General features: G+C 42.3%; 1 protein-coding gene across 2 annotated transcripts in view; it reads left to right on the top strand.

Annotated features, from left to right (window-relative positions):
- Positions 1–1,289: 1,289 nt before the first annotated feature.
- LOC117367624 (zinc finger protein 493-like) overlaps positions 1,290–17,462 on the top strand; it is a 99,235-nt gene continuing 83,062 nt past the window's right edge. Inside the window, exons 1-5 of one of the 2 annotated variants that reach the window (XM_033960368.1) lie at positions 1,290–1,519; positions 11,540–11,680; positions 11,945–12,071; positions 12,813–12,926; positions 13,626–13,739. In XM_033960368.1, the coding sequence (XP_033816259.1) occupies positions 1,496–1,519; positions 11,540–11,680; positions 11,945–12,071; positions 12,813–12,926; positions 13,626–13,739 (520 nt within the window). In that variant the 5' untranslated portion in view covers positions 1,290–1,495. The remainder of the gene's footprint in view (positions 1,520–11,539; positions 11,681–11,944; positions 12,072–12,812; positions 12,927–13,625; positions 13,740–17,462) is intronic. The other variant, XM_033960366.1, reaches the window with a different exon arrangement.

Below are 17,462 nucleotides of genomic sequence, written 5' to 3'. Positions count from 1 at the left end.
CTGTTTTTTTTTTTTGTCTTGGGCTGCATTTTTTAACTTTGCTGCCAAGATTTTTTCCTCTCGTGTCAAGGCCTTCTACCAGGTTTTAAAAGGGCACTCGCTGCCCATGGCATCACTGACCTGCACAATTGGTGTGTTCAGTGTCTGGGGCCAGAGTTTGAATAGACACTTGTATCCGCTGTTCTACTTTACAAAAACGCTCTCTTAAAGCTTGACGCATCCAGAAAGAGAAGCTGGACCATGACCATGGCCTCCAGTGAAACATCAATACTGACAGTACTGGTGTTGACACTGTCCATCGATGTCGGACATTGTTCCTGCATCAGGTAAACCTGCTAAGAAGCCGTCCTCTTCTCAAGCAGTGTTGCAGGCATTTTCAGCATTGAGTCCCTTGTCACTAAAGAACCAAGTTTAAAGTTTTCAAGTTTTATTAAAATTTGTTGTGCACACAATGTAAAATATTTCAAAGCATATTACAAGTTTAAAAAATTGGGGGGAAACCATGAGACGTTTTGCTACAAAATATTAATATATACGTATATGTACAAATTTAGTACCGATACAGAAGGAGAGGGGGATGAACTACAATCGTTAAAGAAAATGGAGAAACATTTATGGGTAACACATCGGGGGGGGGGGGGGGAGTGAGAATAAAGAGGGAGAGAAAAAAGAAGAACACATTTTTGAGTCCTATAAATGAGGACTAAATAAAACTGGGTATTAGGATATAAAATATAAAGATTTTAACTGTAAACTAGTTATCTTGTCTATGTCTCAAATGTGTCCTTGTACAGGAAACTGTTTTAAAAACCTTTGCATTTTTCTGAGGTTTCACCATGCAAATAATTTGGTAGATTATTCCAGAGATGAGGATCTATAACCGAAAAAATAGTAGATCTCCTAGTGCCTATTACTTTTAAGGAGGGAATGGTCAGAAGACACTGTTTTGTTGATCTGAGTATCCTAGATGGGGGTGTACGGTATCAGGAAGCGGTCTAAAAATATTGGTGCATTAGATTGTCGGATTTTAAAAGTTAATAACGTAATTTTGTAAGTAATTCTGTACGGGACTGGTAGCCAATGTGCTTTTTGCAGAAGTGGTGTCACGTGGTCATATTTTTTTTTTTTTTTTTTTGAATTGGCGATAATTTTTATTGCCGTTTTGTATAATTTGCAATCTTCTCATTTCTTTCTTAAGTAGGCGGGATATTCTAAGATGACCTCAGAGGAGGGGGGGCAGGGTGAAGAGCTCTGAGCATGCTCTGTTGCTTTCTCTTTGGTGTCCGCAGGGCTGCGAAAATAAACCAGAGGAAGAGGAAGCGGAAGCAGAGAAATCTGTGGTCCTGCAGCTGGAAATCCCTGCGAAACCCGGTCCCCCTTTCTGTAGAGGAGAGATTATATCTGAGATTCGGCCTCGTCCTGTTTTACGCATCATTCCGGGAAGAGGGAATTTTGCAATCTGATTCCATCCCAGTGGCTGCAGAATTCAGAGGAAATGTCTGCCCTGGGTTCTGATCAGGTCAGAAATTCTTCTTTCTCCTCTTGTGCACAGGTTGAGCAGCTCTTCCAGCCTTCCCTTCTCTTTCCTTGTTGGTCTCTTTTGCAGGGATTGTTGGTATTAGACTTTAACCTGTTGGGGGACTTTTCCTTGGGGTGATCTGGCCCCAGTCAGTGGCATACCTAGGGTATGTGACACCCGGAGCTGATCCTTTTTTAACACCCCCCCCCTCAATATAAAAAAGATATTTGTAGTAATTTTATTTATTTACATTACATTAGTGATTTCTATTCCGCCATTACCTTACGGTTCAATGCGGATTACATAAGAATTTAATGATATTGCTAAATGCACTATTTATATAACTCGTCCTCCCCTAAGTGATCAGAACGGGTTACAGTTTAACATTACATATGGCTACAACCTCTCAAACCCCGTGCTGTGCTGTAATAAAACAAAAAAGTATTTTCCTCTCTCTGATTTTCCTCTAACATTTCAAACCTGACCACACTTGCCTGTCCCCCATTCGGGCTTCCCATCAGCGCTTCCTTCGCTTTGTGATTTTGGGTCAGCAATATCAGTTCTGTGCACTTCCTTTTGGTCTGGCCACGGCTCCGCGGATGTTCACCAAGGTTATAGTGGTTGTTGCGGGCGGACTTGCAGAGGACAACCGGTTGATTCGGGCGAAGTCGTCTCAGGAGAGCACCCGGGTCACGGCTCGGGTGGTGGAGTTTCTGTAGTCGCTGGGATGGGTGGTCAACCTTTTCCAAGAGTGGGTTGGCCCCCATCCCAGCGCCTGGAGTACCTCGGGGTTCTGTTCGACACCTCCTTGGGGAAGGTCTTCCTTGCAGAGGTCCGGGTAAATGAATGGCAATCTCAGATTCGCCTGCTTATGGTGTCCCGGTGTCCTCGGGTGCAGGATTTCCTCCAAGTCTTGGGGTCGATGGTGGCTTCCCTCAATGTAGTAAGGTGGTTGCGGGCCCACATATGTCCTCTCCAGTATGCGCTGCTTCGGAGGTGGTCACCCCAGAGGCACAGTATGGATCTTCCTGTTCTTCTGAGGGTCTTGGCACGCTGCAGTCTTCATTGGTGGTTCCAGACCTCCCATCTTGTTCAAGGACGAGTCTGGATCAGCCACAGTGGACGGTGCTTCTCACGGATGCCAGTCTCCTCGGTTAGGGAGCTCAGTGTCTAGGTCACTCAGCTCAGGGCACCTGGTCCATGGAGGAGGCGTCCTGGTCGATCAATGTTCTGGAGACCAGAGCTGTCTGTCTGGCGCTGTTAGCCTTCCACTCCTTCTTGACGGGCAAGTCAGTCCGGGTTCTGTCGGACAATGCCATGGCGGTGGCCTATGTCAATCGTCAGGGGGGCACCAAGAGCACTCAGGTGGCACAGGCAGCAGCTCTGCTCATGGTCTGGGCAGAGTCTCATCTTTAAGACATCTCGGCCTCCCACATAGCTGGAGTGGAGAGGCTAAAAGAAAGTAAATTAGCAGATAAGAACCTAATTTCTCCATCCCATATGTGAACTAGAATATTGTCAGTAACAAACCAGGCAGAAGATAAGAAAGGGGTCTCCCAGCTAAACCCCCATCCCACTGTTTCCAGAGAGACCCACGTCACACATATCTTCCCATAGGTACCTGTTGGCAGCACGATGACCAAGTTCCCCTTCCCCCATCCCCCACCCCAAAACCCCCCATACATACACACATACACTCACATGCACACGAAGCCAGAAAATCATCCCTCTCCCACAATTACTCCCCCCACCACCTCCTCCCTTCTCCCAGATACAGACCTCCCGGAGCCACTCCTAAGAAAAAAAGAAATGAAAACAGGCTACAAGGAATACAAATGTAAAGGTGCGGATTAAGTCATAGACCACAAAAAACAACAGGCCTGGAAACCATAAGCCTGCCACTGATGTCAGTCCTGCCCAGAGGCAAAGTCTATCAGCCAGTCAGGGAGAGCCCGAAGCAAATACCCATAACAAACCAAGTAGTGCTGCACCCATCCAAAGCAACAGATATCCGGTGCAGATAGCCAGAGACCCAAAAGTGCAAACTCGATAACTCAGCAAAGGGTCCAATCATGGTATACTGCGCAAGCATACAAAGTCAAGCACACTCAGGGTCTAGGTGCTGTGTCAGGGGACTTCCAACTCCTGTGGTTTATCAAAGAAGAGGTTTATCCCCTAGAACTGGAGGTGCACTCGTGCTGGATATTGCAAGTATTGCCTTATGCCCCCGCTTATACAGCACAGAGCAGTGAAGAGCCATCGCTCTCCTGCACTCCGCCACAGCCGAGGAAAAGTCCTGGAACAGCAAAATGGTGTAATTTTCATATCAGAGTTGTCTGGTCTCCCAATACTGGCATAATAGCAGCTCCTTGTCCACACAGTTGAGGAACCACATAATCACCGGCCGAGGTCTTTTATCCTGGTGCGTGGGCTGACCCAGTGCGCGCATTCTAGATGATAGGCAGATGGTCCCGCTCCTATGTTAAGTGCCTTTGGCAGCCAGTCCTCAAGCCAGGTGCACAAGGTCCCCTCTGGAATAGATTCAGGCAGGCCCACCATCCTAAGATTGTTACGCCTCACCCTATTCTCCTGATCTTCCACCTTATCTGCCAGTTGCAATGCAGTGTGCTCCAAGGCTTGCATGCGGGTGACCAAAGAATCAGATGCGGCCTCCTGCTGCACCAGTCTATTCTCCAACTGCAGCCCATAATTATTAAAGGCCCTCACACTGTCTTTTACCTCCTGAATAGTCATCTGCAAGCCGGCCAGCTTATCATCCGTGATAGCTGTCAGATGTTTTTTGAGTTCCTGTACTGCTGCGTCACTGAGGGTCACCGTGGGAGAAACAGGCCTGTTGCTAGTTCCAAGCACATTTTCCGACGTCATTTTGGTACGGGGATGCCCCGAGTTGGAGCAAGAACCTCACGATCCTCTATGTGGCATAACCTTCCCCAGAGAAGAAAATCGCTGTAGTGGAGTGGTCCCCCTACCTTTCAGATGAGAATTTATAAGCTGATAGCTCTGATAGGTAGGCTAGGGCAGGGGAAAAAAGCAGTTTAGTCAGGGTAGCTCCTGGAGCCTCATCTCGGGGCATCTTACTAGAGTGTGCACATCACGTGACCCCCCCCCTTTTGCCGCTTTTCATCGCAGAATTTTCTCTTTTATTTGGCAGCATAAACCACCGTGGGTTCAAAGAGCAATGTTATTTCAACTGAGGGATCGGGGTGGGATGGGGGTTTCCCAATTTTACTATTATTATTTAGCTGCACAGCTAAGATATAAAATTGCATGGCAGCAGGAAATGCATGAAACTTGGGTTCAAATGGAGGCATGGCTTATGGGTGATGTACCTTTGCGACATCTTCTGTGGCTTGCCCTGAGTCGGATTCGGGAACTAACTCCCCATGTTACTCCTTTGCTTGGAGTTCTTTTACGCCTCTGGTCCTCTTTTTTGGGACCATTTATTTCATGGCCGGCTTTATTTTGCCCAAACTCCAGTGGTAGTGGCAGAGGGGTTTGTCCCAGGACAAATGGATTCTAGATACAGATTATGGGAGCCATGAGGGTTGGTTACTTTGGGATAATTTTTGATTGAGGGTCCATTGGTCCCAGCATCCCATCTGCAAGAAGACTATATGGCCTTACAGCTACAGAGCTTTTCAGTATAATCAAGTAATTGATTTTATTAAGAGAAAAGCTTTGCCGGACCTCCTTCGAGTCAATCCTGATTGGGACAAACTGTAGGTGGACTCTAGTGGGAGGGGTTGTATATCTCATTTGTATCGTATATTGATATCTCAGGATCACCTACCGATGCAGTATTTGGCTCACTGGAAAAGTATGTTACAGCAATCTTTTACACCGGCACAGTGGAAGATTACCTTGCGCTCTTTACTTAAAGACTCAATAGCAAGTAATATGGTTGAAAATGGCTACAAACTACTGTATCGGTGGTATTACACGGTCCCACTCAAGCTATATAAGATTAACTCCAGCATCTCAGATAGGTGCTGGGGGCCAAGGGTCCTTTGAACATATTTGGTGGACCTGTCCTAGGGGAGCCCTTATTGGGATATGGTCTTTGCTCTGCTGTCAGACATCTGTGGGGTGATCATTGTAAAACATATGGGATGTGCGTTATTAAATATGAAACCTGTTTAATAAAGTGACAGTGACTATGGTCACAACTGCTCACTTAGTGTTTGCAGCCTCATGGCAACAACCTTGAACCACCTCATGCAATCAATTGGCTGACTACATTACTAAATTATGATTTAAGAAACAGACTGTTTATCACATGACATGGGTATAATTAGCCTTACCCCTCTCTTGAAAGAAACAGATGTTGACCCAACTGTCACTTCCCACTATAGACTGATTGCAAATTCAGTGGTACCTCAGAATCTGAACACCCCAGAACTCAAATGACTTGGAATCCGAACTGGTTTTTTTTCTCAATTTTTGTCCCGGAATCCGAACGCTGCTTTGGAATCCAAACTGCAAACAGTGCTCAGCCCAAAGCTTCCCCTCTGACACAGCTTCCTGTTTCCGCCTGGGAGGGAAACTTTGGGCTGAGTACCGCTTGCAGTTGCCATTGCCGATCTTGCTGTCTTTGCTGGTGGGGGTCCTGATCTTGCTGTCTTTGCCGGTAGGGGTCCTGATGTTGGTGCCTATGCCGAAGGGGGTCCTAATCTTGCTGCCTATGCTGGTCCTGCTGTCTGAGTTTGTGGGACCAAGGAACGGATTAATCCAGTTTCTATTATTTTCAATGAGAAAAATTGTCTTGGAACTCAAACTTTATGGAACTCGAACGGGGTTCTGGAATGGATTAAGATTGGATTCCAAGGTACCACTCTATACCTCTTCTAACTAAACTTATGGAATCAATTATTGCCAGTCAACTCTCAAATTACCCGAAGTTTTCCATCCTTTTACCTTTCCATCATGGGTTCTGCCCGAATTTCAGCACAGAAACCCTTTTGGTCTCTCTCCTTTCTAAGATCCAGCAGTTACAATCTTGTAAGAAACTGCAGCTTTTGACATAGTCAATCATAATATTCTGCATTACCTGCTCTCAGACATTGGCCTTGATCAGACTGTCTTGGACTGGTTTGATAAATTTCTATCCTCCTGTTCTTACTCAGTTAATTTGGAAGGATCTAATTCAAAATCTTGAAGAGCCTTTTGTGGTGTTCCTCAGGGCTCCCCATTGTCTCCAATCTTATTTAACATCTACATGAGTACGTTGAAATACTATGACTTGAATATTCGGGAAACTCTATTAACATACGTTGATGACATCCTCATATTACTTGAAGTTGACCCAGATCTTGATAATCTAACACCCAATATTATCCATTGCATTGCTAAGCTTCGATCCTGGGTGATGATGGTCCAGATGAAATTGAATGCTGCTAAGACCAAACTCTTATGGATCGGTCCAAAGTTAGATTCTCTTCCCTCAGCTGTGACCTTAGACTCAGGAGAATCTCTGAAAATTGAATTTTCCTTGCTAATATTGGGTATTGTTATTGATTCATCTTTTACATTTAAGGATCAGCTAAATTTTCTTGTTAAAAAGTGTTTCTTTAGCCTCCGTATCCTGAGAAGAGTGAGAGCGCTCTTTCATCAGCAACACTTCTCTGTATTGGTTCAGTCAATTATCTTGTCAAGGTTGAATTATTGCAACTCAATGTACCGGAGTCTCTCAAAGGTCAGTCTGCAGAGACTTCAGTTGATACAGAGCACTGCTGCCAAGCTCATTTTTGGTAAGAGTAAATTCAATCACGTAACCCCATTGCTCAAGGAATTACAATTAGTAAGACGATTGGAAAGGATCTGGAAAAAAACGGGAAAATTGTCAGACCGGAACTGGAGATCCAACATAAAAATCTACAAACAATTGATAAAAGAAAACCGTAAAGCATTTTACTCATCCAAAATTGACTTATCCAATACTAACTTGAAAGGAATCAATACAAAAGAACTGTTCAACTTGGTTACAAATTTATTTGACACCACACGCTACACTCAATTCATGCATAATATTAAGCTACCTTCAGCAAATGATCTAGCACAGCATTTTGATTCATAAATTAAAAACTTAAGAAATAACTGTTCGACAGATGACATATATGAACATCAAATAGTTAACACACAAAGAAATGAAACACCAGCGGATATGATTTGGAATTCCTTTCAAGATTTAGAATGGAATAATTACTAAATCATACTACGTTTTGGACTCCTGTCTCCCAGAAATTATGGAAAGCAGCTCCATTAGACTTTAAACTAACATTATTTGACCGATAATTTTAAAAATGGAAAATTCCTCACTAATAATGGTCACATTATAATAACCCCAGTCCCAAAAAATCATAAAGAATCATTAGCATTAGTAACCAACTATAGACCAGTAGCATCCATTCCATTTTTTGTAAAAATCATGGAAGGATTGGTACATGCCCAACTGATGGAATATCTTGATCAGTTCTCTCTCTTACATGAAACTCAATCTGGTTTCAGACCTCTGTTTAGCACTGAGACAGTAATTGCGGCCATCTTGGATAATTTATGTTCCTTGTTTAGTAAGGGCCTTAATGCCCTGATTATGCAATTTGATATGAGTGCTGCCTTTGACTTAGTGGACCATGGGAAATTGCTATTATGCTTAGATGTAATTGGTATCAGGGGAGAGGTGTTAAGACTGGTTCCGAGGTTTCCTTATGTCCCTCACCTACCAGGAATGTTTTAATTACAATCTCTCTGATACCTGGAGTAATCCATCTGGCATTCCGCAGGGGTCACCATTATCTCTATTGCTTTTCAATGTTTACATGTCATCATTAGGTGCGCTATTGACCCAACTGGGGATAAAATTATTTAGTTACGCAGATGACTTTACGATCATTATCCCATTCGCTACCTCTCTCTCTGAAGTTACTCCTATGGCAACAGAAGTACTAAATTTGATGGAACAATGGATGACTGAATTTAGACTGAAGCTTAATTCAGAAAAAACAAAATTCTTTGTAGCTTCGTCACACCCACTTGATACTAAAACATCACTGTGCATCAATAAACATAGTTACCCTATTCAATCTACTATGAAGGTTTTGGGTATAATATTGGACCAGGACCTAACCATGAAAGACCAGATGGACTCTTTGGTTAGAAAAGGTTTTTTTACTCTCTGGAAGCTTTGGTCCATTAGAGCATATTTTGATGCTTCATCATTTAGAATTTTGGTACAATCCCCCTACAATGAGCCAACTTGATTACTGTAATATCGCCTATCTCGCAATTTCCCAGAAAAATATGCCACGATTACAACAGGTGCAAAATGCGGCAGTCAGGCTGATTTTTCGGTTGAAGAAGTTCGATCATGTAACTCCTTCCTACCGATGGAGGCACATGTGAAATTTAAGCTTGGATGTTTTTGCTTTAAGGTACTGTTCGGTTTAGCCCCTAAATATATTACTGACGTTTTCTCTTTCTCAACCAATAGACATAAGAGAAGCTCACACTTGAATTTTGTTTCCCCACCGGTTAGAGGATGTGAATTTAAAAGACATCGTCAACATCTTTTCTCATATCAGGCAGCATTATGGGTTAACGATCTGGAGCAATTACTTATGCTTGCTAATACTTATGGGGAATTCAGGAGACACCTAAAAACTGTTCCTTAAGAACTTAGGTAGCTGATTTGTACAATCTTTCCCACAATAACTGATTTCTAGAGCTTTTAGACATCAGTTTTTGTAACAATTTGTAGCATTGTAAACTGCTATTATTATTATTATTATTACATTGGTATAATTTCTCTAGAGGGGGCATTGAAGTCTCTGAATACTTTAAGACCGAAGTTAAGAACTGATGAAAAAGTTCCTTAGGTGATTGTAATCTGGTGACTGGAAAATTAATTAGTCTTAGGTTTAAGTTCCTATTTGCCTCCTCTACAGAAATTATACTATTTGAATATTCCTAAAGGAAAGAATCAGGACTTGGAAAATCAACAAATAGAACTAGATATAACAAATATTCTTGAGTCCTCTTATCCTGAAATTTCTGAGAGGGCTACATTAAGAACATAAGAAGTTGCCTCCACTGGGGCAGACCAGAAGGCCATCGTGCCCAGCGGTCTGCTCCCGCGGCGGCCCATCAGGTCCACGACCTGTGAAGTGGTTTCTGACTATTCCTGTAACCTACCTCCACTTCTATCTGTACCCCTCAATCCCCTTTTCTTTCAGGAACCTATCTAGACCCTCCTTGAACCCCTGTAGCGTGCACTGGCCTATCACAGCCTCCGGGAGCGTGTTCCATGTGTCCACTACCCTCTGAGTGAAAAAGAACTTCCTAGCATTTGTTCTAAACCTGTCCTTTTTCAATTTTTCCGAATGCCCCCTTGTACTTGTGGCTCCCCACAGCCTGAAGAATTTGTCCCTGTCTACCTTCTCTATGCCCGTCATGATTTTGAAGGTTTCTATCACATTGCTTGTGACCTTTGTTTTTTTACAGGACAAGGAAGCAGTTCTTCAGGACTGAGAATGTTGAATTTTATGGTTCAAAAATAGCTATATTTCCGGATGTTTCCAAATGGACGCAATTATGTCGTAAAAAATTTCTGATGTTACGTCAATCTGTATTGGGGTTGGGAGCTACCATTCAGCTGCATTTTCCATGTAAATGTTGTATTACTCATCAAGCAAATAGATATGTTTTTTATGAACCTGATCAATTACAATTTTTTTGGGAAGGTAAAGCGGCTTCCGTTACTCCTCAGATGCCCGTTGAAGTCACCAGCCAGACCGTATAGAAATATATAACTGATATGCTCTGTTTTATGTTATGAATATTGAATATTTTTTTGTATAATCAACTACCCTTGATAAGTGCTTGATCCTCTCTTCTCAATAGTGGACTATTATCATGGTACCTTATATGTATTATTTAATGTCTTATTATTTCTTTGGAATTGTTATTTTTCTTAATCAAAGAATTTTCTTTGGATGTAAAATGAAAGTTAATTAATTAATTAATTAAAAAAAAAATTACATTGGCTTCTCATGTATCTTAGAGTTCAATTTAAGTGCGTTTGTACTGCATTTAAAATTCTCTTTGGCATTTTTATTACTTTGGTTCCTTTAGATTGGAATGTACACAGATCTCATCTCGCTAGGAGTTCAAATAAATTAAAACTTACATTTCCATCCCTTAGGGGTAAAAATAGAACTTTCAAGAGATTCAACCACTCTTTCATTGTCAAATTAACTGAGCTCTGGAATGAGTTACCACTTTCACTTGGAAGTCTAGGCCGGGAAGGGGTAAAACGCAGACCTCACGGACCTGACAGACCTCGTGGACCTAAAACCGTACGTCCTTAAAAATCTGAGGTCCGTGCTACTCTGACAGACCTCTATGACAATTTAGCGCTGACGGTTCTGTCTCAGCATAGGGAGGGAAAAGTATTAGGATCCGTCAGCGCTAAAATGTCGTAGAGGTCTGTCAGAGCCAGAGACTAGTGCTGGAGCGGCTCTAAAACGAATCCTTTAAATCGGTTTCCTGGTAAAAATCTGAGGTCTGCACCACTTTTAGTCTCTGGCTCAGACAGACCTCTATGACATTTTAGCACTGACGGATCCTAATACTTTTCCCTCTCTATGCTGAGACGGATCCGTCAGCGCTAAATTGTCATAGAGGTCTGTCAGAGTGGCACGAACCTCAGATTTTTAAGGACGTGCGGTTTGAGATCCGCGAGGTCCGTCAGGTCCATGAGGTCTGCATTTTACCCCTTCCCGTCTAGGCCCCTTTGTTTTATTTCAGAAATCTCTGAACACTTTGGAAACTAAGCCATTCTAGATTACAGTCTTCTTTTATATTTATGTACTATACTTACATTATTGTAAACTAAGTTGGTTGAAGACTCGGTCTATAAAATTAAGGTTTAGTTTAGTTTAGTTTTAACCCCATCTTGGCCACAGGTGCTACAGAAAAATTGATTATGTTTATTGTATATCCAAGCTGACAGCCATGAAACATCTGTCTGGGGTCGTCTGCTGGCACAATGGAAACCATATATTGATTGGAGTGATGCCCGAGTGCATTGCACATGACTCTCTTTTTGGACTTTGGGACTGCAAAGAACCTCGGGGGAGGGAGGAGGTAGGTGGGGAGGGGGGGAGATTCATGTAAGTAGTTTTGTGGGATCTGTTTGCCTTGTGTCAAAGAGTTATGTTACAAATGGTTTGTGCTGTACATGTCTCTCTTGTTGGTTTTGAAAAAGATTTCAATAAAGAATTAAACAAAATGACGGAGACTTAAGGGAATGGAACTTTTTTCATACTATAATATACTGGAGATCTGATCTCACTGACAGGTCTAAATACAAAAAAACTGTGGCTGAGGGTCTCCTATTTCCTTTTCCAGCCATTGGTCACGTTCAAGGATGTCGCTGCTTATTTTTTGGAAGTAGAGTGGAACATTCTGGGAGAACAGCGGCAGGAACTTTACAAGAAAGTCATCAAGGAAGTTCATGGGATCCTCTTGTCACGAGGTAGATATCTCTTCTCTCTCATCTTATCATACAGGCCCATTAGGATGGATAAAAATCAGAGGTACCAGGTCCTGTGAGCATCTGAAATTTAGAACCTGGCTTCTGATGCCATTTCTTATCCAACAGGAACTAGTGAAAGACCTTAAAATAGAGGCTTCATCCGTGACCAGCTGTCTCCCTTTTCTATAGAATAGTCCTTGGGACACGCCAACCTAGTTAGATTTTCAGGATACCCACAATGAATTTGCATGAGATAAATTTGCATACTCTGCCTCCATTGTACACAATTCTATCTTATGCATTTTTGGCTATCTTGAAAACCAGAATAGCTTGGTGTGTCCCGAGGATTGGTTTGAGAACCCCTTCTGTAGAATAAAAGTTTGGTACAGAAGACCAGAGGAGGATTTACGGCTCACATTTCTTGCTGAAAACTAAAAATTCTGTATGAAGACAAGACCTGTCAACTACACTGTACAATGTGTAACCCCCTTCGGATGGTAGCAGATGTTCTCCTAGATGACAAGAGGGCTATAAAAAGATAGCTTGACACCAGCAAATTTCCAAGGATAAGTTGGCAGGTTGTAGTTGCCTCTTCTCATGAAGCTTTGTCAGACAAATACTCAACCCCCCACACCTCCATGCACACTTTCATGCACTGCTTCTTCAGAACAGGAAGCAGATGGAACCTCTACTGAGTTTCTATGTACAATTAAAGTTGATTTTCCTGTTTCTTATTAACAGGCTATTCAATTGTTAATCCTGATGTTATATTCAGAATTAAAAAGGAAGATGAGAACTATTTCACGCAGCACTTTGAGTGGGAGGGAAAAGGAAACCCGCATGACCCCATGAAGAGTAAGTAAATGTTTTGGATTTACAGGACTCTGTAATTTCAGATCACAGGAGACGGGTCATTGACAGCAAACATTTGGAGACTTAAAATGTATTTCTTAACTTAGGGGGTCTTTTACTAAGGCGTGTGCTAAATCGGCTAACGTGCCTTACCCCCTCTTCTACGAAACTGTGCTAGCAGTTTCTAGCTTTGGGGGGGGGGCTGCACTGAATGGCCCACGTTGCTCCCGATGCTCATAGGAACTCAATGAGCGTCGGGAGCAGCGTGGGCCATTCAGCGTGATTCTCCTAAAAAACGCTAGCGAGGTTTCGTAGAAGAGGGGGCTAGTAAAAGACCCCCATAGTGTTAGCAGCATTATGGGGTAAAGATCTAGAACAATTGCTTACGTCTACTACTTATGGGGAATTTAGGAAACGCCTAAAACATATCTGTTCCTAAAGTACTCAGGCAACTAGCCTCATCCCACAATAACTGATCCCTAGAGTTGTTAATCACTAGTTTCTAACTTTGCTAATTCCACTCAACTTGTAGCATCTTTCAATCAATGTTAACCGGCAGAACATTGCTAAATCCATTGAAACTGTAACATCTTCTAATTATTGTAAACCGCATAGAACTTCACGGTCCTGCAGTATATAAACTGTTATATTAATATTATTATATCCTTGGTGAATCCTTGTAAATGTGTTTCCTCATCACAGGCCTTCCGATTGTAACATCTGTGTTCTCGTTGAGTGTTAAGCAAGAGGAAGAACTCTCCTTCATGGATCCTCCTGAATCGGAAACATCGGAACAGATTCACCCTCCTGTAACAAGTAAGTATAAAATTCCTTCTGCGTATCTTTACTAAAGTCAGCTTGGACCAGTCAGTAATTTAATGCTGGAGAGATTAAAGGTCTTCTTCCCATGGTCTTTTTCCCTACTTTGGATGGAGTAGGCTGCCCTGGAGATGGAGCAGGCAACTGGCAAAATCTTTCATCCTAATGTTATGGGGCTGAGAAATCTGTATTGTTAAAAGAAATGGTGGTGATGAGGAGGATTTTCTGTTATTGTGGTAACATGAATGATGAACAGGATGCAGTTTGAATGGAGTATTTGCATTGCTGGTGGATTACTGTAAATTACAGTACATAATGCAGTCGAAAGGGTCCAGAGAAGAGCGACTAAAATGGTTAAGGGGCTGGAGGAGTTGTCGTACAGTGAGAGATTAGAGAAATTGGGCCTTTTCTCCCTTGAAAAAAGGAGACTGAAACATTCAAGATAATGAAGGGAATAGACTTGGTAGATAAAGACAGGTTGTTCACCCTCTCCAAGGTAGAGAGAACGAGAGGGCACTCTCTAAAGTTAAAAGGGGATAGATTCCGTACAAACATAAGGAAGTTCTTCTTCACCCAGAGAGTGGTAGAAATCTGGACCGCTCTTCCGGAGGCTGTTATAGGGGAAAACACCCTTCAGGGATTCAAGACGAAGTTAGACAAGTTCCTGCTGAATCAGAACGTACGCAGGTAAGGCTAGACTCAGTTAGGGCACTGGTCTTTGACCTAAGGGCCACGGCGGGAGCAGACTGCTGGGCACGATCCAGCAGCGGCAATTCTTATGTTCTTACATTAATGCTTTTTAATATTAATGGATTGATTTGTACGAGTGTGCTCCTAATGCAGCTCATTAAGACCCCCCTTTTATCAAGCTTCGGTAGAGCATTTTAGCGCCAACTGGCGAGGTAAATGCTCCGACGCTTATAGCAATTGGATGAGGGTTGGAGCATGTACCTTGCTGGCCAGTGCTAAAACATCTAAAAGGGAGCCTAAATCATTTTGTTAATCTACTTTAAAGTCTGCATTAAAATTATTAAGAGCTGACGGTGATTTTTACTGACCTTCTGATGATAGTCAGCGCTATCCAGTCTGGAACGGCTCCCAGCTGATTAAATAGTGCTAATATTGGGAACGGGATTGGGACTTGTATACTGCCTTTTTGTACTTTTACAACCACAGTCAAAGTGGTTTACATACAGGCACTTTAGGCATTTTCCCTATCTTTCCCGGACAACTGAGAATTCGGCTGCCACACTACCCCTACAATAGGTCATAGAAACATAGAAATAGACGGCAGATCAGGGCCACGGCCCATCAAGTCTGCCCACTCCAATGACCCTCCCTATCTATCTTTGCGGAGAGATCCCACATGTCTGTCCCATCTGGCCTTAAAATCTGGCACGCTGCTGGCCTCAATCACCTGAAGTGGAAGACCATTCCAGCGATCAACCACCCTTTCGGCGAAGAAGAGCTTCCTGGTGTCACCGTGCAGTTTCCCGCCCCTGATTTTCCACTGATGATCGACGATGGCAACTTTCAGAATAGCGATAGCATTAATAAATAGCATTAGACTGAGAGACTGAACTAAGTTCTGCTAATAGTGCCAGAAAGATGTTAAACAATAAAGTAACCTGGGACACTCCTCAGGGAAGAGAAAATGGGGACGAATATCCCTCATTCAACACGATCTAGCATTCAGGCAAGAAACAAAGTCAAATTTCAGCACATAATAACAAACTATTATTAATCTTGACTGGGGTTGCTATTCAGCATATCACCAATAACTGGAAAAATTATACTAATCTTAATTATACATTTTGGTGGAATTCGATATGCCATATTTTTAAGATGGAAAGATCTGGGGGCCATTGGAACGATATTGTAAGGAGTAAACATCATTTTCCTTGGATGAATATATGTACACATAGGGGGGGTGGGGAGAGAAGTTTTTCTGGAAATTTCACTAAATTATATGTTTATATTATATTTATGATATAATTGATTATAATATTTGAAAGAAGATGGGTGGGACGGGATATAATTTTTATGTTTTTAGAATTATATGAGAATTACAAGTGTTATTGTTGTTACTAATGATATATTCCTGTACGCTTGCTGTAAGTTTTCAAAATGAATAAAGAATTTAAAAAAAAAAAAAAAAAAACATTCAGGCAAGAGGGCCCCAGAGAGCCCTATGTGGCGAAGCCTTGCAAGAAGTAGCATCAAAGGCCACAGAAAGGTCTTATGACAGGAGCAGTACTGACAGATCCATGCATAACATTGCATGAACAACAGAAACCAGTCCTAGTAAGGCTGTTTCAATGTTATAATGGAGGTAAAACCCTGTCTGGTTTGAGTGTAGTACTGATTTTTCTTCTATGTATGTTGCCAGATGGTCCATCACTAATCATTCTGCTAGTTTGGAAACAAAAGAGAGATAAGCTATTAACCTATATTAGAAGTTAGGTCACTACCTAAGTAAGGTTCTTTCAAACGTGGTCTAATGACTGTTTGCTTTCAAGCTGGAGCACCAATTAGGACTGAAAACTAGCCTGAATCATCACAACTAGAAATGGTAAATAGATGGTACTGTAGTTCTTCATCGGAGAAGATTGGAAGGGATCATGTGGGGCTGTATAAGTGCAAACTGCATCTAGGGATGACAGAATCGGCAGTGTAGAACCTACACCATCCTGTGGTTCTACAACATTCTCTGAAACCAGGGTCTCCAAACAGATTGCAGGTAACGAGTGGTAGAAAGAAGAGGGACAAGCAAATGTGCGACACAGAGTGACAAATGTCTTTAGAAAATAATCCGCTGGAAGGACTTCTGGTGATGTCACTGAGCAGCATGGTCGGGTAAGACTCAAGCTGCGTCTCAGCCCGCATTAATTTGGCAAAATTAGCGAACCTTTACTATCAACATTTGCCTCAATATAGTTGATAACTTTGCTTGTTGTCTCTGTCTGTTTCATGGCAAACTTTTGCTTTTTGCGCCGATGACACCCGCAGATCTTCAATGCACAAGATGGCGGTGGGGTTAGACTGCAATGTGTGGCCAAATTGCACAGCAGAGGAGAACGTAACTTGTGGTTCCTCAGATTTTGAAATCAATTTGGCTAGTAAGAAGGACTTGAATCACTTGATGCTGGATTTGAAAGCTTCTCTGGTGTGAAACAAGACCTTAAAGTCGATACAGTGGGCTTGCACAAAAAGCTGGATGATATGATTTCAAAGAGAAGGTTATAACACATGACCATGAAATAATAGGGCTGCAACAACGTTGCGATCAGATTGAACTTTAATACTGAGGACTTGTTATTGAAAATTGTGGACAGGGAAAATAGAGCCCGTCACAACAATCTTAGGGCACGGGGTATGCCTGAAGCCCTCATTGAACGAGAAGCATCGAAGCTAATGCAAATGGTATGTCATCATTTTTTGCGAGCTGCAAATGCGGAAGGGGATCTTCCGGAGCTTGAGTTTGAGAGAGTTCATAGAGCATTGGGCCCTCCGCATCTAGGGAGACCGCATGATCTTATTGCCTGCTTCTTGCGCTTTCCACAAAAAGAACGTACCATATATTAGTAACATAAAATAGTAACATAGTAAATGACAACAGATAAAGACCCAAGTGAGTCATCCAGTCTGCCCAACCATACATGCTCCATAAATTAATTTAGTTTAAATGGTCCTTTTTCTTAGATATTTCTGGGCCAGAAA

This window comes from Geotrypetes seraphini, chromosome 10 (assembly GCF_902459505.1).
Source record: "Geotrypetes seraphini chromosome 10, aGeoSer1.1, whole genome shotgun sequence".
Classification (NCBI taxonomy): domain Eukaryota; kingdom Metazoa; phylum Chordata; class Amphibia; order Gymnophiona; family Dermophiidae; genus Geotrypetes; species Geotrypetes seraphini.
This window is presented reverse-complemented; position numbering and strand designations above follow the sequence as displayed.